This window comes from Ambystoma mexicanum, chromosome 5q (genome assembly GCF_040938575.1).
Source record: "Ambystoma mexicanum isolate Mex_15411 chromosome 5q, UKY_AmexF1_1, whole genome shotgun sequence".
NCBI classification, from domain to species: domain Eukaryota; kingdom Metazoa; phylum Chordata; class Amphibia; order Caudata; family Ambystomatidae; genus Ambystoma; species Ambystoma mexicanum.
Genome location: NC_090933.1, coordinates 1,381,643,228 through 1,381,667,457, shown reverse-complemented (window position 1 = coordinate 1,381,667,457; position 24,230 = coordinate 1,381,643,228). Strand labels below are relative to the sequence as shown.

The 24,230-nt window shown below is 44.2% G+C and overlaps 1 protein-coding gene across 1 annotated transcript in view; it reads left to right on the top strand.

Annotated features, from left to right (window-relative positions):
• LOC138498440 (zinc finger protein 208-like) overlaps positions 1-24,230 on the top strand; it is a 460,194-nt gene that overhangs the window by 311,933 nt on the left and 124,031 nt on the right. Inside the window, exon 8 of the mRNA XM_069622194.1 lies at positions 22,814-23,222. Coding sequence (XP_069478295.1) covers positions 22,814-23,222 — 409 coding nt within the window. The remainder of the gene's footprint in view (positions 1-22,813; positions 23,223-24,230) is intronic.

Below are 24,230 nucleotides of genomic sequence, written 5' to 3'. Positions count from 1 at the left end.
GCTGAATATGTCCACGCTCCTCGCCTAATCAAAAGATTTCACCGAACATTTCCTGACAAGCCAAAACCCCCGGAGAAGCCCGGTTTGGGAGGGGCCTTGAGGGGGGGTACTGTCATGATCTCTGCTTCCAAAAGGTCAGGGTTTTCCCAACTCCCTTTGAAGCAGATCCATAACCCAGGTTCCGAGTGCCAACCAGTCCCAATTGGGACCTTTTGGACCCAGTCCTGGCGCCAGTGGCACCAGGCTCATAAATATGCCCAGTCCCAGCGCTGGAAGCGCCGGGCTCATAATGCTTGGGTGGACTTACCTGCAGCAGACCATGCTGCTTACTTGCCTGCCAGTTGAGCCTCTGATCCTCTTCTGTTTGGAACTACTTTTCCTGTTGGGTGGGGCAGGAGCCACTCCCTAGGTTCAGAACACTGGAACTCTTCTGGAAAGCAGGAACTCTTTTCTTACCTAGGCGTGGCTGTGGAAGGAGACACCTAAGCACTACAGGAGGCTATTTAAACCACACCCGATGGATGAATCTTGCTTTGCGTTATTCTGCATCCTCTGCAGCAGAACGCTCATCGTGTCTTCTGCATCTGATCCTGGGCCTAAGGAAAAAGGCTTACCATCCTGAATCCAGTCTTCAGCAACACCTATAAAGACAAGAAAGAACAGGTTAGCATTACGGTCTTCAGTGACAGCGCTTCACTTACCTGGTCCATCGGCTGTCACCAACGCCTCGCGCTGCATTCCGGCATCTGAAAGACAAAGGCTTACCTACTCTTCGTGCGCTCCGGAGGTCTTCGCACTGCATTCCGGCATCTGAAAGACAAAAGCTTACCAACTCTTCGCACGCTCCGGAGGCCTTCGGCGCTGCATCCCGCATCTGAAAGACAAAACAAGGTGCGTTTAAAGACATTGGGGAACTTTAATACTCACGTGCCATTACTCCTTTCCACATCTAACCCAGTGGGTATTCCGGCACCCTGCAGCCGCTCCGAACTTGTACCTGCAAAATAAAAAGACAGAGCGCATCGTGAAGCAGGCAACAAGCGCTTACTTACGTGCTTCCAGGCGCTTCTATTCATCACACGGGCTCCATCTTCAATTCACTTCAGCCCGTCATCCGCCATCGCCGGAACCCTGCAAAACAAGAGACATCATTACTAAAGACTTTTAAAGACATTAGAATTACTCGAAACTTACCGTTCGTGCAGTAAACGACGGACAGCAGTCCTCTGAAGTCAAGAGGCCTGCTCCCCTTATCCAGTGAAGAAACTGGTTACAGCACCCTGCCCCGAGGCAGATGGAGAGCACGGCGTTCACTTACCTAAGGTGAGAGCGTTAACCTTTGGGGTTCTACAGGAGAAGAGAAAGGGAAGAAGAGAGAGACATTCAATAACCCAGTTCATTAATCCCATATTTTCTATCTGCAGACATCTTACCCTTCGAGTCAGACATACAGTGCACAGAGGTCCAGCCCAAAGAGCCAGCCGTGTGTTACACATCACCTTTGAAGATACGGTATACGCCCAGTCAAGACCGGCGCCTCTACGGGAATCAGGTGAGCGTTACACCAGGTGACCTCTGCCATTACAGTTCCTACAGATTATTCGTAAGGCAGGACACTCCGAACAGCTTGATGGACTATCACATCTGAAGCACCTCCTGCCACAACCTCTTCCACGTTGACTGCTCTGGAACCGGTGGGGCTCTGAGCTGTATCCTCTGTTATACCCTCAACATCGACCCCACGACCTCTCGTCATGCCTCTTGAGTTTCTATGTGCTCCATCGTACCTCTGTGTCGTGGATATACTAGTGTCATTTTTTCTCCTCACACTTCAATTGGAGTTGCTTACGATCGCCACTACATCCTCTTGAGCGGTTTGCATCATATTGACAGACGATTTCGATTTCACTGCCATTTCCTTCATCCTGTTCTCCAACGTCTTAACACATTTCTCTGTGTGCTCCACCTCTTCGGCAATTCTTAGAACCACCTTTAAGGGTGGGTCATCTTCAGCCCACAATTTTTCACGTACCTTGGCACTACTACATTCCAGCATGAACTGGTCCCTTAATCTCTGTTCCAGTTGCTGCCCAAATTTACAAGTTCTTGCTAATTTTCTAAGAGATGTTATGAATTGTTCGACAGTTTTCCCTGTTTCCTGCGTTCTTTTTCCAAATCTGTACCTTTCCAATATTGTGCTTAATTTCTTTTCATAATGTTTGTTCATTTTCAGTACACATTTTTCGTAATCATTCATATCCCCCACATTCTGCAGCTGGTAGACCCGGTAAATCCTCGTATTTTTCCTGTCTAGCTGGGCCTAGAGAATGCAGGAACAAGGACTTTCTTTCTACACTATAATTTGTGCCACATACAACATTGGCATAATGCTCGAAGGTGGAAAAATGGGCTCCCCCACTTCAGGTAGAAATATGGTAGGCAGAGGTACATTGTGCATGGCCATGACTCTGTCCCCAGCACCGCCTTAATCAACCTTGATGTCAATTCCTTTTCTGTTTTTGTTGTTTCTCACTTATATCTTAATTGTTCACACCTCTTAAACAGTATCTTTTACAGTATGTTTACTGTCCATGTGTTTATTTGAATATAGCAAAACATATTTTTTTTATTCACTGCGCCGAAGAAGATTGAATGCAATGAGGATTACCTTGCATTGATATGCCTGACCCTCCAATATGGCCGCCTCACTTTGCGTGATGATGACACACGCTTTAAGGTGCTTTCCTTTAACCCTCCAGTGGGCGGTAATGATGCCAAGCTTATTTCCCTTCCTCCTGCAGTGTTTCTATCAATAATAGGTCAGCGCACAGGATTCTTTTCACTTGCCCAATACTTTTTGTGAGTCATGGTCCCCTCACCTCATCCGACGCTGCTGCTCACCGACCTGGGCTCACTTCGGTACGGCTTCTCATGCGTCTTCAAGCAGCTGCTGCAGGGTAAGCCCTCGTCGCCACGTGAAGTATACATGTCAGGCGGAGGAAGGTCTTAACATACTTTATTTACAATTACGTTATATGAATATAAGGGGAAATGAATGTCCAGCTATAACTGATTCAGCCGCCTTCTCTCTCGATCAACCGCCGCTCTCCCTTCCTTTCCAAACATTCCACTTCTGGATGTGCACGCTACGCTCTGGCTATTCTACAAGATACTACAAGGAATCACTCCCCATGCTCTGTTATATCCTGCACTCTGTCACATCACACTGCTACACCAACCTCATCTCTTCTCTCCATTTTCTCTGCCACAAACTATCCGTGACCCATCAATTTTTACCCTTCTCCCCGACCACTCTTCATTCTTTCGTCGCTCACTGCAAAGGTAGTATCTCACTTGTCTCCTTTCCCTCCCACCCCTCAGTACCCTCTCTCCACTATTGCGCATTCTCATCGCCCATTCACTCAGATTTCTTCCACACTTCCCATCCTCTGGTCTGCCAACCCTTCCTGTGCTCCCGCAGACACCTTTGTACCGCAGACTATTAAAGGACTGGCTATGCTAAACTGCATCTCCCTATTCCCTTTTTTTATCCTGTTCTTTTTATTAGATGGCGACTGTCAGACCCCTCTTAAATACCCATATGGCTGAGCCCAACAACCCAAAACGATACCAACCACTCGGACAGACCTGGTATACTCTCCTACCAGGTACTATCACACATAGGAATTTTCTTGAGGTTGGTATATGACCAAGTAGCCTCTCGTTTATCCCTTTGATATCTTTGGGACTTACCTGCTTTACCACATTCTCATCATTCTGTGCAATGCTCTTTCACTCCTTTGTACTCTCCAGGATGTATTTACGTGGATTATCAAATCTGTATCACGTATAATGCCACTGGTATCCCCTTGTGCTCTTCGGAATATTATTGCATGATGTACATAGTTTGTATCAAACATAGTACCACTTGCATCCCTGTGTGCTCTTTGGGATATGCCTGCATTGGTTTTCAGCTGCGCGAGCTCCCTGAATGCCCTTGCCACCAGCCCATCCCTTTCCTGCCTTTGGGAAGCGTCTGGGGGTCTCTGGTCTCGTCGGGTACATTTGGCGTTCTCTTTCCCATGCTAATTGTAATTGTAATTTGTCATTTATAACACACTTAATACCCAGAGGTTTCTAAGTGCGGAACCTGGGATCGAACCTGTGTTGCTCCACGTAGTCTTGCTTCTAAGGTGAGCGCGTTGCCTCTGACCTATCCTCCCACGGTTCCACAGCTCCAGATGCAGTCTGACACAGCAGAGTGCCATCCACACCATACCTGGATCAGCTGTCAAGCTGGTACCTGGGACCCCGACCCCAAAACCGCTGGGACCAACTTCCATCTCTGACAACATGACTGGTTCAGGTACCAGCTGTTCACTGAGCTGACTGTGCCCACATGGCTCTCCAGACACAGCGCCCAGCTGTTGACTATGCTGACAGCGCACGCATGGCTCTCCTAAAACAACTCCCAGCTCCGGCTCAGATAGCATTCCATGCTGGGTGCCTGCACTACATGTCACCTGTCAGGTCTTTTTCCAGAGGCATTACCATCAGTACACACCTCCTCCTCTGTGACTCTCTTCAAACCCTTAGAGGCATGCACCGGCAAACCTTTGTACAGTGCATGTAGCTGTCCGTGTCCCTCAATAGAACATCTTTTGATGTCCTCAGCTATTGGCCATGTAACAATATCCTCGCTGATTGGCCACTGCAGCTTCAATGCCATCATTCGATCCCTGGCCTCAGAGAGCTTGGCCACTACCAACTGTCACGACTGAGGCCCTTTGCCAATAACAGTGCAAGACCACAAGTAAGGCTGTCCACTGCACACACCCCTGGCACAACGGACCCTTACCTGCACAAAATCCTTGCCAATCCCTTGCAGGCTTGATAATTCTTCCGGCCCATAACTCTCCTGGTCGCCTAATCCCTGGTGTTCCTGTGGCTCCACACTGCCTCAACACTCTCTCGGCTGACTCTTGCCCACCTGAAAATCCTGCCAGCTGCCCTTGCAGACCCGATTACCAACTGGTTGCCCCTTGCATACCTGAAATCCTCCTTCACCTGCCCCTTGCAGACACATCTTCAATCTGGCTGCCACAGTCTGCCACAAGTCTCCTTTTGCTCTGCCCCTTGCACAACTGTTATCTCTTCTGGCTGCCCCACGCAGGTCCGACAATACTTCTGGCTGCCACCTGCAGACCCGAGCTGAATGCCTGCTTGCGTGGATATAGTCCCAAACTGCTCCCAGGAAACAGATCCTTCTCCTTAGGACTACACCAGCACTACACACTGCAGCGCAGGCTTACTTGGGGGAGGGAGGGACAGTGGATGCCTCCTCTGCTCCTCAGGTGTCAAGCTCACTCTCTGTCTCTGTCCCCTTTGGACAGACGCTTAAGCCCCCATGGGCACCAGACCAGCTTGTTGCCAATGTTAAGTGGGTACTTCAGTAATGACAAAGGGAGGCCAGGCAAGGGTAGGCATCTTCTTTACTTAGATATAAGTTTCCAGGACAATAGGTAGCAGGTAAGTACAAAAGGATCTTCAAGTACAGAAAAACATCCAGGAGACATCCACCGGCACCCACTCAGTCCAGCAACTCTCTTCCAACTGCCTCCCAAGGAACACTCACACACAAACACTCTCTAAAGATTTCACAGGCAGGCTTTCTAGAAGCATTCCCATACTTGCCAACATTCTGTGACCAAAAAGATGTAGGATTTTCAAGTTACACAAATAATTTGCATAACAATGACATCACAGGAAAATACAAAACATACATGTTCAAATGTTAAAAATTTATAATTCTGAATGGTAAGTTAACACCAAATTTAATTACACAGAAGGTAATGACAGGGAGCTGGTAGGCAACGATTGCCACTGCTCTGTAGCAGCAGCCTGGGCAATACATATGTATTCCTGCACTGCAAGTCAAAGACTGGATGACATGGAGACTGATACCACCCTCAGTCTGATAGGCAGATGCTGTGTGATGGTGGTACTCTCTGCCACTTGCCTTCACTGGTGGTTCATCTAAGGGTAGTGGATTGGTCTGAGCCCAATCAAAGTATTAACCTACTAGCCCACTGCACAGAAAATTAATGTGTTGCATGCTTTGTCCTGCAGCCTGCCTTAGAGTCACATAAATTACCTTCCACTATAAAAAGCAGTAGAATCTGTCACCCAAATCTGTACGCGGTAGGACTGCTTAAAAAGCAGTAGCCTACTGCCTAAATCTGTAGGGTTGGCAAGTATGCATTCCACTGCACCCAGGGTCACAGCACAGGAACAGGAGAGAAAGCAAGACATAACACATTACACAGAGAAAACAATGACACTGCTTTCTTCATGATGCACATCTAGGTTCTCCTAAGAAGAGATGATGTGTCTGATTAGGCATTCATGCTTCCTTGTTTTGCATGAAGTGTGTTCATAATCTGCTGAGCCACCTCGAAGAGCTTTTATGAACCTTGCTGTGTCACATACAACATACATGCCAACACTCACGATTTAGGCGGGAGACTCCCGACTTTTCGTGAAAAAATATTACTATTTTTCACGCTCTCCAGCCTAAAATACTTCTAGCCCCAATGCATCCCTATGGGAAAATGTGCGACTCCCGAATTCTCGGATGAAATCTCCCGCCCAGCTTAGTCGGAATGTTGGCATGTCTGCATACAAGGCTGTGCCTTGTCCACTTGAAGACCTCTTTCCAGCCACGTAGAGAAAAGGCAGGGTTGTCCTACATTTGTCAAAGTTGCTGTAGCAAAACGTTTCAGTAAGAAATGTTCTGGTCAGCATGAAACAATCTATTGCTGCACTCTTGTCTCAGGATGAAAGCTTAGGGGCAACAGGCTCGCTTTGGAAGCAAGACGACACGGAGCAACACAAGTTTGATCCCAGGGTTCACGCTTAGAAACCTCTGGGTATTAAGCGCGTTATAAATAACCTATCATATCATTATGGTCAAGGCTTGCACATAGAAAGAAACCATAGATCAGACCTGTATCTAAAGTAAAGGTGGTCAGCACAGACAAGATGAAACTGCAATATTTAAAGGCATGGTCTAGTAAAAAATGTTATTGTCCCTACGGGTCGGCCATGTTTTTTTAAGCCTAAGTGGCTCGATTTTAGAAAACTTTCCTATGGACCTTACCCGAGTTTTCGTCCATTAAACGCACGCGAAAACAAGCACCTGGGAGCCGCCATTTCCTGATAATCCTATCTTTTCCCCCATCACCCTGGCTGACCTGCTTTTGCGGCACTAAATCAATTCCCCCGCCCCTGAGCCTGACATTATCAAAACAATCATATTCCCTGCCTCTCTCCGTGACGTTACTGTGCTGCGTAGGCAAACGCGCCCAGTCGTCTTCTACGCGACTCCACACAGAACCCGGAAACCAACACAGACCATCTCACAACACAGCGCGCCACAATTCGGAATACGAAACTGTACTTTAAAATCAAACAGCAACATGGTACATTTGGTAAAGTACATTTATTTTACATTAAATGTTTAGAGAATATTCAGCAATTGCCATATGAACTCTGAAAGCCATTTATTTTCTTTTATCTGTATCCGCCATGGTACACAGGGTGTTGCTTTTCGTTAAAAGAAGCACTTTGGAAGCACGGTGAACCGCAAGGCTGTTCCATCAACTAGGCACTAGTCCATCGTAAAGGTTGATATGTTGCTTCTAGCCACTAGTACAGCGTAAGTGGCATGTGGGCCCTTGGCGATCGTCCCATAAAATTGTCAGTGTGCTCCAGTTGTTCACACGAAGCTGCAGGTGTCTACTGTAAAAGCCATCTGCTGGTGTCTCAAACCGATGGCAGTAGCAGAAAGGGAGCAAATACCTGTTATGAAAACAAAAAAATTATAATTAGTCTCGCCAGCCGATCTTCATTAATATTACTTATTTTATTTATTACAGCCGATCAGAAACTATTTGCTTGCAAGGATAGTTCAATGGAGTATGTTCGGCTCTAAAATCAATGCGAAAGGTAACAAAATAAATCGAGGCCAACACACAATGATAAACGACAGTTAGTCTACATGCGTGAGGAATGATATGATATATGATATGGCATTTATAACGCGCCTATACTCAAGTGTTTCTAGGCGCGACGAGGCAGGTGGGGAACAAGGGCAGACAGACAACGATCCTACTAGGCCAGGTGTCTTTCTGATCGCGCATGGGGAGGGGGGGTAAAAGTGCTGTACATGGTTAGTTCAATACAAATTAAATAATAGGGCCAGCTGGTGGCAAGTGCAAGGTAAATGCCGGGAGAAGGGGCTGAAGGATACAGAGACAGTCCCGTAGTGCAGGTAGGCAGTGCAGGGAAAAGTGGCTGGGCCAAGGACCGAGATCGGTGAGACCAGTGGACCTGCTTGCCCATGTGCCCACTACGAACACGTTTTACTTGCTTTTCCTAGCTCTTCATTCATTTATTTTTTCATGCATCCATTCATTAAATCTTCATTCTGGTATAAAAGCGTGTAAAGATTTACTTACATTATATTTGAAATTTCCATTGTGTCTCTTCATAATGCAGTCTGTAAAACGGACCGTGCTCTTGACAATGATTTTTCGTATACTGAACTAAAATGAAACATGGTCTAGTTTCTGAATATTCTGCCTTATCCTCTCTTTCGTTATTGCGCACCCCCTTCAAATGTAGTTCTTTCGTCATGGTCCCTGTCTCAAGGTCAAAAAACAATAGACCCTTATACTTCCAGTGCGACTTGTGGGCCTCATCTGGGCGTGAGCTGAAAATCAAAGCCGCTGTCCTTCGCATTCTTTATTTGCAACATCACGTAGTATAGGCATCTGTGAGAACTTGAAGTTTAGAATCCGTCTATGTAGTGCGCCTCAATGTGCAAATGCGAACTGGCTTCTCTCCCAAATGCCACGGCCCGCTAGGCTGGCGCTTTCTAAGTGCCCCAATTTTGTCCCCGTTGTCTGCGAGCTTTGCAGCCCAAATTGAGACATTTAATTTTTGGCGGAAGGTCAGGGAAAGTATAAAGTACCACAGGAGTTGAGTTAAAAGTGAGATTTATTGTTTGTTTGTTTGTTTTATCATTTGCAATACGCAAGCCTCCTCTCCGTTAACAGTGCGCAGCATTTACATTTACATGAGATGAGACATGAGAAAAATATATACATACACATATGTGACGTGAATAGAGAGAATTCAAAGATGACACCCAGCTTGTTCGCCACCCATGACATACTTGCCAACATTCTGTGACCAAAAAGATGTAGGATTTTTCAATTTTCAAAAATAATACTTCGCATAACAATCACATCATTACATTGTTGGCACTACTGAAGCATTCTAAAGTGCACAACCGATCAAACAGCACAACATGGAAAGATGTTCAAATATTTAAAATGTGTAATTGTGAATGGTAAATTAACAGCAGCCCGGGCAGTACATATATATTCCTGCAGTGCAGGTTGAAAACTGAACAACATGGAGACTGATACCCTCCTCAGTCCGATATGCAGATGCTGTGTGATGGTCGTACGCTCTGCCACTTGCCTTCATTGGTGGTTTACTTAAGGTCTGTATCAGCAAGAGTGCAGGGCAGAGTCATGTAGCTGTCAGGTCAGTGGATTGATCTGAGCCCATCATTCAAATGTATCACTTATTCGCCCACCACACAGACAGATAAATTGCATTAAAGTCACATAAATTACCTGCAACTGCAAAAAGCAGTAGGATATGTCAGTCAAATCTGTAGGCGGTAGGACTGCTTAAAAAGCAGTAGCCTACTGCCTAAATCAGTAGGGTTGGCAAGTATGCCATGATGGTGAAGTTAGGGGTTAGGTTTACAGGTACACTGTACAATAACATTTATTTACAAAAAGACAATCGTATTGCAATTATTTAAACCGGGATTTGTACTTCACAATCAGCGGTGCTTCGGGTGGGCATGGCACAGTCGCAATGTTCGGTGGCAATGGATCACTGCTCTGCACAAAAACGTCCAAAATTCCATATCTGTGCTTCTCTAACACAGCAATAATAAGGCCTTTCACAAAGTCGAACTGCATTTCATCATAGACTGGTTTGATCACCCATTGCTTACTTCGTTTTGAAAACACCTTAGTGTAGCGAGGCATCCTTACTTTACCCCTAGTCCTAGATTGTTCACGTCCGACATTGCTGTTATGGGCCAAGACCGCTAGTAGAGTGCGATGTTTCATGCCCGGAAAGCTAAAATGAAAGCGCTTTGGCCTGTACTTTAGGCACATATTGTGGAACACCTCTAAATCTCCTGTGTGACAGAATTCTGTCAGTCCTCTCAAATCTCTTGATAGAGTTTTGTCGAAAACAATCTTCTCAATGGCTTTGTGTGTCGGTGAAGATGGAATCAACCACTTCTTCTTCCGTGCCTCCTCTGGGGACAAAGGGCCATGTTCACATTGGTGGAAATGTTCATTTGCAGTCCAGCGGTGAACGTTGGTACAGTGGTGCATCAGTGACCGCCATGTTTCAAGTAGTATTTCCAATGACCCTTCACAAGTTTTTGAGCTCCACCAAAGATGGTTGGTGATAGAATGTGACCACTGCAAAATACTTTCAAAACCTTTTTTTTTCCCTGCAGCCGAGATTTTCTTATTGATTGATTTAGCAAGATGTCATACGTCAAATTGATGTTTAATATGTGGGAACTGCTCTCTCATTGTCTTGGCAATTGAAACGTGTCTATCCGTGGCTATGAGGTCGATGTGCATTCCCCTTGATTGTAGATATTCCACTGATTTTATAAATCCTAGTTTCTCCATAGCCACTGACGATGTACATTGTGTTACCTGCACGACCACCGAACTCACAATTTTCTTACTATCCATGTCCTGAAAGTGGTAGGTGCAGTACTTGGCAGAAAATCCAGGGCTGTCGCACTGTCCATCGCCGGCTAGCCTGAATCGTTTGCCTTCGAATGTACTTGCTAGAGACAATTGTTCAATTTTCCAAGCATCACTAATGGCCGGAAACAGATAATCACGTTGGTATATGTAGTACAGCGCTTTAGAAATGAAATGGAGTCCCTCAAACTGAAAGAAAGCCTCTAACTTTCTAAAACTGGAGCCACTAAAAAGTGATGCAGCTGCACACAGTAGATTGCCTGCTGGCAGTTTCCCCAGCATCGGTTGTGCAGACCATGAGAACCTATGATTTAATCTACAGGCGGCATTTATTTTGACGTTACTGCCTTTTATTTGACGAGTCACATTAATCAATGGCTTCCCACATACTTTCCCTCTAATGGAATGCACACATTTCAGCATACTTATAATTTCCATCAAACTACTGTCAAATACAATGTATTTGCTCTCTTTCATTAGACTGTCATCCTGCATCAACGTTGTTTCGGCCTTTGACGTTGTGGAGATTTCAACACATTGGAAAGTAATATCGCTGATATCAAGTTCTGATGCGTCTATGGATGCTGCGGCTGGTTCATTCTCTGTCATTTCGACATCTATTACTTCAACATCGATGGGAGAACACAACAATGTCGACAGTTTTTTTGGTGGCAAATTTTGGGCGGGTGTAGATTGTGTAAATTGATCTGCAACTACTTCAGAGCTATCTTCAATACATTCAATAACATCTTCTTGTGGTAGTGCGGTCGCACTGTAGCTATGGTCCAATGCACCTTTGCTGTAGTCTCCAAACACAGTTAATTCATGTTCTGGCCATTGGACATGAGCATCTTGAGCCTGAACACGCCTCGCCTCAATTAATAGTTCCTCCATAGTGTACACGGTCTGGCAAGCCACATCTCTCATTCGCTTAACTGTCTGTGTGTGTATAGTTCTGACACCCACGGGTAACTGGAGGAGAGATTGGAAAAGGGATGTTCAGTTTAAACACAAGATGGAGTGTAGTAGAATTGACTGGAAAAAAACATAAAATAGTCCGCAGCACAAACATTTTTTTAAAGTTATGAACTGTTTGTAACTAACCTTTTTTTGTTTTTTTTCTTTGTAACTTTTTGACTCGACCTTCAACATCTGCACGCTGTAGCTCCGATTCATTTCCGCATGTCCTCCCTTCCTCTTGCGCTGCAACAACTATATTTTCTGTATCCGCATAGACAGCACGGAATGAGGCTCCATCGTCTCCCTGAAACATAGTACTTTCATTACTATGTATCAAAATATTGTTAGCATAAAACACACGTGAGGACGAACACACAGGTACATCTCAATAGCCAAACACGATTTAAACATTGTGTGCAACAATCAAACGACAAGTATTCGACCAGTGATGATCTATTTCGATGGAACTGTCAGTATCCATACCTCTGGCTCTGCATGGACTGCCATGAATAGTTGTATTGGAGAGGAGGCATCCACATCTCCCTGAAACACAGTACTTGCATTAGTATGCTTTTCAATATTGGAAACACAACACACACTTGGGGTCGACGGCACAGGTACATATAAAGAGATAACCACAAATGATGCATTGTCCAAAAGAATCAAGGAAAATCCAAATATGATCACATTTCATCGACTTATTTCAACGATTCCTTTACATCTGCATCATCAAAATGAGATGTTGTGATTGTGGTGGAAGCTCCGTCGTCTCCCTGAAACACAGTACTTGGATTAGTATGGTTTTCAATATTGGAAACATAACACACACTTGGGGTCGAACGCACAGGTACATATAAAGAGATAACCGCAAATGATGCATTGTCCAAAAGAATCAAGGAAAATCTAAATATGATCACATTTCATCGACTTATTTCTCCGATTTATTTACATCTGCATCATCTAAATTGGATGTTGTGATTGTAGTGGAAGCTTCGTCGTCTCCCTGAAACACAGCACTTGCGTTAATAGGGAAGAAAGTATAGCAAATGGAATCACGTTATATGATCATGCATGATGGAGCTGTCATTATCCATACCTCGTGCTGCTGAAGAATATCTATGGATCTTGCAAATGTAGTGGGCGCTTCCGAAAGCTGTTGCGCCGATTCGTATATGCAAGGTCCCGCTTCCACTTCCCCTGGAATTACTTGAATGTCAGGCTCTGCATCAAGTGCAGGGGTTGACGCTCCATCAACTGCCTGAAACATAGTTCTTGCATTAGTGAGGATTACAATAGTGAAAACATAACACACACCTGGGGTCGACAGCACAGGTACATATCAACGGCTAACCACGAATGAAACATTGTGTAGAACAATCAAACAACAAGAATTCCAGCTCTGATGATGACGCTCGATGGAGCTGTCAGTATCCATACCTCCTGCTGTTGAAGAACATCTAGAAATGTTGTAGATGTGGCGGACGCTTCAGCATCTCCCTGAAAGACAGTACTTGCATTAGTATGGATAACACTAATTATAACTGAAAACAAACACCAGTGGACGATAACTAAGGTGTATATCAATTGGAAAGCACTAACCAAACATTCGGTAAAATGATTACACGATAAAATAAAAATATTACCTGACATGCATAAAACAAGTCTGTAGCGGATTATCCTAGTAAGATTACCTGATACGCGCTAGAAGTGGTTGATAACTGCGACCACATCAAGGATGTAGAATGTTCTTGCTTCAGATTCAAGGGATAGTCAAGAAGTTGTAAAGGTAAATTAATGATTGATAATGAAATGCCAATATTAAAAATAGCCATGTAAGGCGACAGAATACTTGAAAAATGCTCAATACAGCACAGTTCCCTGTTCCCATATATATACATTGCGTTTGTGGGTTATGAAATCGAAAAAGAATATATTGGTAAATGTCATTATTCAAAAAACTATACACTCATATCAATATCGAAATTATTACAAGGGATAGAACACCTACAATATCAATTAATCTGTTTGGATACCTACACACTACCACAAGGCCTAAAGCTAAATCCGGACACTTGACTCACCGGTGGCGGAATGTGGACGAATAGAGTGGGAATAGCGTTTTCGAGCAATTTCCGTGTCGTTCGCCGTTTATTCTTCTTTGTTACCCAAGATGTTGTGTACATGTCCAAGGAAAAGTGCCGGCTGCAGATGCGGTATCGATCACCCCTCTTGTCCTGTAAGACTTGTTGGACTCTACTTTCCAGCTCATCCAGTGGATATCCGCAATGTCTGACCCATTCTCTTATTCGATCAACAGTTTTCGGGAATACATGCATTGTAGTGCCTTCAGATTTCGCATGGGTCTTCGAAGGGCAACCGCTAATCGAACAGGCAGGCATTGTTGATAAATCTGAAAAGTAAATATCGACATTATTATACAATCTTCAAGAATAAAGATTTGATACAAAAGTAAATGAATCATACAATGATCAATGCAAGGTTTGTTTTGGTCGCAGGAACTATACCAGTTCATTATGTGCGGCTTAGTATTTGCATAAGTTGCAGAAATGTATAAATGATGTGACTGAAATCTGAACATGTGACTCATCCCTTGGATGTTATGTATTGCACGAGAAGGAAACATGCTTACATTATAGACTGGACCCCTGAAGGGTGCAATTCGATGACAATAGACACAGATGAAAATAAATAGATCTATTGATAGCATAGCAATGGAAACTCAAGTCAATAGCAATGAGACCAATGAACCTAGCACTATTGGGTACTCTACTCGCAAATAGATAGAAATTTAAAAATCTGCGAAATATGACTAGGATACATGGCCTTACCTTGACCAACAAACAGTTGGATTCAGCAAGCAGAGCAGTATGTTGCAGGAGAATAGGTGGGTGGCCACAGGTAGCACACTGATGGGTTTGCTCTAAGCGGTCACAGAAGTTCACGGATAGCACAACGACGACCAGATTAGCGTTGATCTCGGTGGTTGCCAGGTAACACGTTCAGGAGTTGACTTGCAAAGCACAAAGATGTTCTCATGAGACATATCAAGTGGTTTATAAAGTATTAGAAACAGGGGTGTGTTTGTGAATGAATGACGTATGTATGTCATGGTCTTAGGGGGGCGGCCTGCTTCAAGGGGAGGCCTGGCTGGAGACACGGGGTCTGAGGAGTCCATGTGACCGATGGCCCCTTGGTGTGGGACACCTTTTGAAGTGTACATGTAGTTTGGCACCTTGGCCTTTTGCGCCCCTGACAGCCCCCCATTCCAGCGCTCATCCCCGGGTGCGAACCGCCTTTATATCAATATATAGTATATCGTCTTTAAATCAATGATAGTATATTGTTGCTTATCAATTACAAATGCCACATACCGGAGATTATTGTGAGCACAGACCCACACTTTAACTGGTGTATTATATTGGTCAAGACCCAAGGCCTGTATAATCCAATGGTAATTGTTAGTATAGACATATGTGTGACTTTTATAGAGACATAACCCACTGAAAGACTTTGAACAAGTGTGTTTTAGTGCATGCATTATCGAGAATATGTTATGTTAGCTTAGATAGATAGTGACCACCCTGCTTCACAGCGACCAGACCTTCACCCATTCGGAGCACAGATGGCTGACGTCCATCCTTGAATGGAGACACACGTGATTCATTTAAAAAATCGAAACAACCGTTGTTAAAATATATGTGGTGTTTTATTTTGTATCTTATTTTGATGACACAAAAATACAAGACTTTAAACATTGTACAGTTCAGGTTGCAGCACAGCGAGAGAAAATCCCCTGTACTGACCGCTGTCACTCGGGAACGTTTCTCTAATGGCACGAACGGCACAGGCGGGTATCACTCTTCGAACTCGGCGTCCAAGCCTCCCGTGGAGCCACCATGTAAAGGAACGATAGGCCACCAGCCTGTACCACCTGTGAAAAGGAATGAAACAAACTGTTTTTAAATGACCAAGATAAGTTTAATAAACGTTTGTTGTCAATGACAATTCTTGTAACTAATGGCATTCTGCACGGACAAATGCTATCTAGACAATGCACACTATTGAACGACTTACATGCGTTACAATAATATGTAGATGTAATTTTGGATAGAGTAGAAGAACATGAAATAGGAGTGGCATGACAAGCAGAGTATACTTAGCCGGATTACGAGGACGAACAGTTGCGCGAAGTTCGTGCATAAGCACCATCATTATTCTTAACACGGCCCATGTGAGGCAGGCTGCCCTGAAGTCTGGCAGCTCGGTGATGCATTGCGGTCGTGGCTCGCCTTCCGAAATGTAGGCCAGGCATCCCGAGTTTTCTCGGCAGCAGCAGTTCTCGTCCAGCAGAATCCCCATCGTTTTTGCGTGCTTCCCTTTCTAGTAGTTCCTCCTCGGTATACTTGGGCTCGTACATGTAGGGCATTATTGTAGCCATTGTGTGTTAAACAAACTAAAATAATTTATAGCGGTGGTACTGGTATCTGTTCACACGGGCTACAAGCGGCGAAGGTAGCTGACCAGAGCACTGAAACGAGTCACAGAATACTCAAAGTAACACAGAGAGAGGAATGGAATCGAAAATCTGCTGCTGTGTGTTGTGAAACGGTCTGTTTATACTTATTGAGGAAAGAGGCGTCCTGCCATTTCCATGGCGACACGTCATTAGCTGAAGCGCAGCGAATGTTGACACAAGACGTGCTTTGGCGTTGGGAAATGGGCGGTACGAGTCTGCTGATGACAGGCTCAGGGGCGGGGGAATTGATTTAGTGCCGCAAAAGCAGGTCAGCCAGGGCGATGGGGGAAAAGATAGGATTATCAGAAAATGGCGGCTCGCTGGTGCTTGTTTTCGCGTGCGTTTAATGGACGAAAACTCGGGTAAGGTCCATAGGAACGTTTTCTAAAATCGAGCCACTTAGGCTTAAAAAAACATGGCCGACCCGTAGGGACAATAAAAATATTTACTAGACCATGCCTTTAAGGGAAGAAGAAACATGTGAAATGCTATCACTTCCTGAAACAAGGATATGGAAGTGATAAAGGAAAACCTGACTATGAACTAAAGTTGAACAGTTACTGCTTTCTCTAGTGTTGAGTAAGGTGTAGTCACCCTCTAGTAATATTTTCAGATATATAATTTTCCTTCACTTTAATCAAAGCAAATGTGGTACAATTCTATCCTTATGTGACTAGAGTATATTCAGGGAGATGAGAATGTTCTACTATAATATAGATGTCATCAAAAAAGTCCCTCTTTGAGTTTAGTCATTAGTTGTATTTTTACTACGGAAGATTTTGTGCAGTAATAGGTTAATCATATATAAGGGTAGCGTTGCGGCCCGTTCCGGGTACTTTTTCATGTTAAAATGTAGTTTTTGGGCAGTAATTGGTTAATGACAGCACATTGTTCAACCTTCTTCATTTACAAAATGTTCTTCATGTGCGTTTGCATTATTTTCAGATGAGTTTTGCTGGCATTTTATATATTACGGTAGCGCTTCGGCCCGTTACGGGTACTTTTTCATGATAAAATGTAGATTTTGGGCAGTAATGGGTTAATGACAGCACATTGTTCAACCTTCTTCATAGCATAGTATAGCACATTCTAAAGACTGTTGAACGCAGGCTTTCGACCTCGTCGACAGACACCGCCTATGGGACAAACTGGAGAGCTGGAATTGCCCTCAAGAAATATTCCAACCAATTAAAGCTCTCCACACGGATACCTCTCTCAGGGTTCGACTCTCCCAAAGAGGCGACCTGTCAGACGAAATACAGACCGGGCGAGGGGTAAAACAGGGATGCCCGCTAGCACCCGCCTTGTTCCTTGCATACCTCGGAGATTACGGCGATTTTGTAGACCTGGAGCACACGTTTCCGCCGTCCCTTGCATCCGCAAAAATAAGTTACCTTTTGTATGCTGACGATCTAATCCTCTTGGATCAGACCCAGATCGGCCTCCAGAGACAACTAACAAACCTCCTGAGATACACAGCCGAAAACAACCTAAAAATAAACCGAGAAAAAACAAAAATAATGATTCTGGGAGGAGGACGGAAGAACAACAAATCCTCCGAAAAATTCAAATGGTACTTAAAGGGTAAAGAGATCGAGCCGGTTCCCGACTATAAATACCTAGGTGTCCAGATCGACTCTTCAAAAAACTAAACATCTATGCAGCTCGCTTTGGAAATAAAGTTGGGGAAACTAGCGTCACAAGCAAAAGCAATAGATACAAAATTTGGTAAATTTTCGTGCATTCCCGTAATAGACTTCTACAAGAAAAAAGTCGTCCCCTCAATTACCTATGGAACAGAGGCCATGCCAACAATCCCAGAAAGAACTTGGCAAAAACTGGAGAGCAAGTTCTGGAAATCAGTCTTAAACCTTCCAAAGTCTACATCCATTGCTGCAATTAGACAGGAACTTAGCCTACTGTCACTAAGAGCAACAGTAATCCTAAACTCACTTAGGTTATTCAGGAAATGCATTACGGCCGACACTGACCAAATATTTGGTCTACTGAACACAGAACTACAAAGCGCCAAAGTTACAATGCTAAAAACATGGAAAAACAAAATTACGTCCACCTTAGAATCAGTGACGTGCACGGAAGCTGACCTTATTACAAACCCCCTGAGAGTTTATAAGAAACTGAAAGAATTAGACTGGATACAGACCCAAGACCTAGTCAACAAAAATAAACTCCTTTTCCACCTTCCCACCATGCACTCCAAACTAAATGAGCCGATGAAATATCTCCAGAAATTTCCAAACAGGAGAGCAAGAAATTACATGTTAAGAATCCGGCTAAATTTACTGGAAACAAATGAGATCCTGAACATCCGAGGCCTTTCCGACTCTAATACATGCCGCTTGTGCAACGTCGAAACCGAATCTATCAGGCACCTATTGATCTCATGCCCAGCAACCCTAGACTTAAGATCAGCCTACATAAAGCACTTTAGCCCAGAAGAATACGGATGGGACGAAGCAACGTGTTGGAACAGACTGATAGGTGGGGACCGAAACTGCTGGTTACTAGCTTCAACCAAAATTCTGCAACTCACCATGCAGAGGATAGAGTCCAAACAGCCTCATCACTCGTGAGACCACTGGACTTTTTCTGGGCTACTTCGGTGAGGGTCATTTTCTTGCCTTTTCTTCATCTCTTTTGTAAAGTTCTAAATGAACACATACAAATAAAAAAAAAAAAAAGACTGTTGAGGTGACTATGGAGGTGTGCAGGTATGTGTGCAGCTAAGCTGAATTAATCAAGGGGCGTAGCTGCATATTATTGTTTGTTGGCACAGAGGCAAGAGTTAACATAGTGGTGTGTTTGAGTGTCTTTGTGTTTTCCAGGGGTACCTTGTTCCTGTTCCGCTTCCAGCGCCTGTCGAGGGTGTGGTATCGCCCTGTTTCTTGATGGGTCAGATAGTGTTGGTGAGGACTGATTGGTGGTGATAGGCAAATCGGTCCCAAAACTCATGTTGTTACTGCATAGGTGCTAGCTGCGTTCTCGGTTGCCAATTTGCTAAATAGAATCCCTGATAGGGAGTTCTACTAGGACATAGTCTAGAAATACCCTACCAAAGCATAGAAGGTATATTATGTTGGCCGAAAACCAATCGCATCATATGCCCTACATCGCCAATACAGAAGTGTCAGTATAACCATAGAGCGTCCATTTTGTGGCCTAGATCGCCATTTGCTTTCTTGCCTTTCTGTTCAATGCTTTGCAAAATGTATTTTATTTCATAAAGCTCATGCATGGAGCAAGGCCACAGTTTACATGTTGAGAGACCGGCCCAGACAGAAATGCTAAGCAGTACAGAAATACATCGTTTTCCTCCCTCACAAGTCCTTGAAGGCGAGCAAAGAGGCATTTAATCAGCGGCCAGGTGCCGGCCGGTCTTGCTGAAACTGTAGAAACAGGCTGTTAAAGCATGAATTATACTTTCCTAGAGGCCCCCCTTCGGGGCCCTCCTTAGATCAGGTTGACCCCTAGTTCACGAATAGAAACCAGAAGTTAACATGCTTCGGAATGTGTCTCTCCTACGAACACAGTTTCCTCGCTAAACAAGTGCTTTGTGTTCTTCATAACAAAGAACTATGTCTGCTTACTGCAAATTGCAACAGTTGATAAACCAAGTAATATAGATTGAGAAAGAAACGTGTAATGATGTGTCATATTTGTCATAATTGTCAATTATCGAACCCTAGCTCAAGAAGATACATTATGGGCGGTTTTGATGTGTCACAAAGAGATTGTATGATTGTCTTTTCATATATATGATACTGTTGTAGAATTTTCACCCTCTTGCGTCTTGTGTTGCGAGACGTTAGACCCAGTCGGTCGACTGAGAATATTTGCTTTGCAATAAACCCTAGTACTTGTTAATCGATCCTCGTGTCTGTGGTATCAATGGTGTATGGTGATTGTGCCTTGTTTCCATACGCAAGGGTCTTCAGGGCCTAGCAAAAAATGGCACCCGAATAGGGACCCTCCCCCATTTGCTCCATCGTATACGTTGAATTTGAAGAAGGCGAAAACGAATCGAGGACGAGGCCATCGAAACCGGGATCAAAAGGTGTTCAGGACGCCCCTGTGAAATTGATGAGAGACTCCTTTGCAGATCTGTACACAACGGGTCCCTGGTCGACGAGCAACGCCCAGAGAGCAAGAAGGCGAGGGTCCCGAAATGAGGCAGATTGAGCCAAAGACGCAGTCACTACGATTCTTGGTTACATCTGTATATGGACGAATTGCGTCTTGAGAGACGAACTGATTGATCAGGAGAGTCGTGCCCCGATTCTTAACAGCCCTGATATTGGTTAAGTGTTGCTCTTGCAAGATCAAACACCCAGGGTAAGGTACGAATAAGATCAACATGCCTGGGAAATTGTCTTCCTGTCTAGTGGGATTTTTCCACTGCGGTAGACAATCTTTGGAAACTGGCCCGGTTGCGCCGCCCATAGGGTCGCCAGCGTTTGAAATGTATGTGAAATATGTAATAGGAGCGATAATGTTTAATGAAATTTGGCATAGACAGACCAGACATGTAGTAGATTTGCAGTGGCCGAAAGACGGTACTTTTGGATGGCACGTATAGAGCACTTAGAATCAGTACTAGTACGCAAGAAAGCACGCCTCGCGACATTTGACGTCATAAGAGACTGGAGGAAAGAAGCTAACCTCCGTTTAAAAAGTAGGGAGAAACATGCGCGAAGGCATAAATCAAACACAGAAACAGCGATAGAACTAGAAGAGCTCAAATGGGATGAGGATATCAGGAGAGGGGGATAGGAGTATCCAATTAAGCATTCAAAAGATATATCCTCAACAAGAGTTACAAGCATCAGATGAACTAATAAATACAATTTGGAGTGAAAAAAAGACAAGAACGCCCTCAAAATAATATTGACACAATTGCACCAGTACCCCTGGCTCCACCTGTACCCACGGTTGCCACCCCCCATTCCTGTTGTTCCAACTGCACCATCTCCCCCTGCGCACATGATACCATTTCCCCCACCACCGACAGAGCAGGAATTAGCAGCTGCCAGAGAAGGCAGCTCTACAGCGGTGGGGCCTGTACAGAGAGGAAGCACGAGAGTAACCCGTAGGTTAGCAGGGAGAGGAGAGAAGAACTTAAAGAATGGGCAGAAATGTATATTGAAGGAAATGACGAGGGATCCACGCTGAGTGCAATGTATGACTACCAGAAGCTTGGTGAAAAACAGGTATTGTTAGAATGCATGGGGGAGTATCTTATAGACAGATGGAAGAAATTGACTGGTATGCTAGCACCGCAGAAGTTACGGGATCTAAATGCTTTTTCGCGTATGAGGGAAAGTGCGGCAGAAATAAAAGAACACGTAGACAGACTATTTGAGTTTAAAAATGAACTTGATGAATTGCATGCAGAGGTGAAAAGAGGGAAACAACAGGGGGTACCATATGTCGTGCGGCGATATTTTCCGTCGTCAGAACCTATTAGTAAAGAAATGAAAATATGTACATGAGAGGCGATTAGATGGATTACGGATGCTAGCATTTCTCCAATGGAGGTGCATGATACGTTCGGTCAGTATACAGTAGAGATGCAGAGGAAGGTATTGCAGGTGATGGTTGAGTATTTGCAAGATGAATGTTATGAAAAAAAGTATTGTTCCCCCCCTGATCTAATGACAATATACAAGAGAGCGTTTTCACCTGGAACTGGAAAGTCTGCCCTCTCCCTCGATTTAGCTATAGTGCTTAACAAAATAACCAAAGAGGAAACGCCCAGTTCTATATTTCCCATGAGGGAAGTGCCTCCCACCTTTGCGCCAAAAGTAGAGATTGGTGCCGCTGATGGACAACCAGCGCAGATAATAGAAGCCCATTACACGGCACAATTCGTGCATGTCCCTTTTTCTAGGCAAGAGGTGAATAATATAAAACAAACAATCCCTGATTTGAGAAAGAATCTGGACGGATTTTATAAAGAGATAGGGCCTCATTACACGGATGGCGGAGAACCATGGCGCTATTAGCGCCATGGTTCATGCCGGTAAAATACCGGCACCGCCTTGGCGGAAAGGGGAATTACCGCCCCATTCCAAGGTTGGTGGGGCGGTAATTCCCCCTTCCACCATTGCCCTTCCCCATTCCCATTTTTGCCCCATAGGGCATAATGGGAATGGGGAAGGCGCTAATTACGGTACCGCAAATTGCGGTACCGTAATTAACTCCCTGGGTCCCTTTGCGGGTTGGTTTTTAACGCCTGCAAAAAGCAGGCGTTAAATCCCCCAACCCGCAAAGGGACCTCGTAGTAAGGCGGTAAGGATTTACCGGTACCGGTAAATCCTTACCGCCATCCGTGTAATGAGGCCCATTGAGTCCTATTTGAAATCGTCCATTTTAACAATGAGTGATATTGATCTATTATTCCCTGTGATTCTCCCAGTAGATATATGGAAGAAAATGAGGAATGTGGATGACATTGATATTTTGGGTGATACATGGGAACATTTGATAAAAGAGGATACGGACAGAAAAGCTGGTGAAAAGCCAGCACGAATAGTACAGAAATTAAAGATTTTGGTACCTGAAAGGAGAATTATCTCGGACAAATTAACGGCATGCATGCAAGGCAAAGATGAATTGGCTACTGACTATTTTAATAGATTTGAAGAAGTATTTGCAGACTTTAGTGGCCAAGATTTAAGCACTGAACCCGGGAAGAGACTATTTGTTGACAAATATATGAGAGGGTTGCTACCGAAAATTCAAAATGTTATAATGATGTCTGAAGTGCGTGGCAAGCAAAATCACAGAGTGAAGTATTACACATGGCACAATACTATGAGAACAGAGTAAATACAGAGAAACAGAAAGAGATAAGGGATAGGGTGAATCTAAAAACGAGAATATTAATGCAACAGGTAGCAAATAATAATAGGGGCGGAAGAAATGCACAAACGAGAGGGAATTTCTCCAACATGCACGGAGGTCCAATTGGACTGAATCACTGCGCATATTGTAAGGAAGAAGGCCATTGGCGAGCACAGTGCCCACATTTACAGAATAGGAATGGAAATACCCCGAGAAGACAGAATAGAGGTCTCCCGGGAATGCAAGGACAAAATAGAAACACGAGGATGCCACAGAATCAGAATAACCAAGGAAATAACAACCTGAATCAAAACCAAAACCAAGATCAGCAGAATAGTGCAGGAGAAGGAAATATTTTTGATACTCAGTCCAATTCATACTATTCTGGTGACTTTACATCGGATGATGTATTGTTCAACTACTAGGACAGCCCAAGACAGGGGTCGGAACCAGTATCTATTCCCGTTGATCAGAAAGGGCCCTACGTAGAGATGAAAGTTGGGAATAGAGAGCACACTTTTCTAGTGGACACAGGTGCACAGAAGTGCTCGATTGACCATCACTTGGTTCCGGAGATACCACTGTCAGGGCAAAAGAATGTTTCAGTAGGGTTCGCAGGTACCCCAGTAATCAGTCCAGTGTCACAATTGGTACCTATAACAATAGGTCCATTCACTGAGTCATGCCCGTTCCTTTTGACACAAAATTGCGGCGAGAATTTATTGGGGTTAAATTTGTTAAAAAAGTTAAGTGCGGTTATTCATTGTTCTCCTGATGGAGTACATTTGACAATATCACCACAAAAAATGCCAGTATCACAATTTTTGTCTAAACCATTACCAACTGAATTAAGTACTGTACCGACTTGTATATGGGCGATGAATGACAACGATGTTGGTTGTTTGAAAATAGAGCCGGTGAAAATAGTTTTAAAGGAGGGAGTTACATTGCCACGTATCCCACAGTATAAAAGTTCGGTGGAAGGTGAG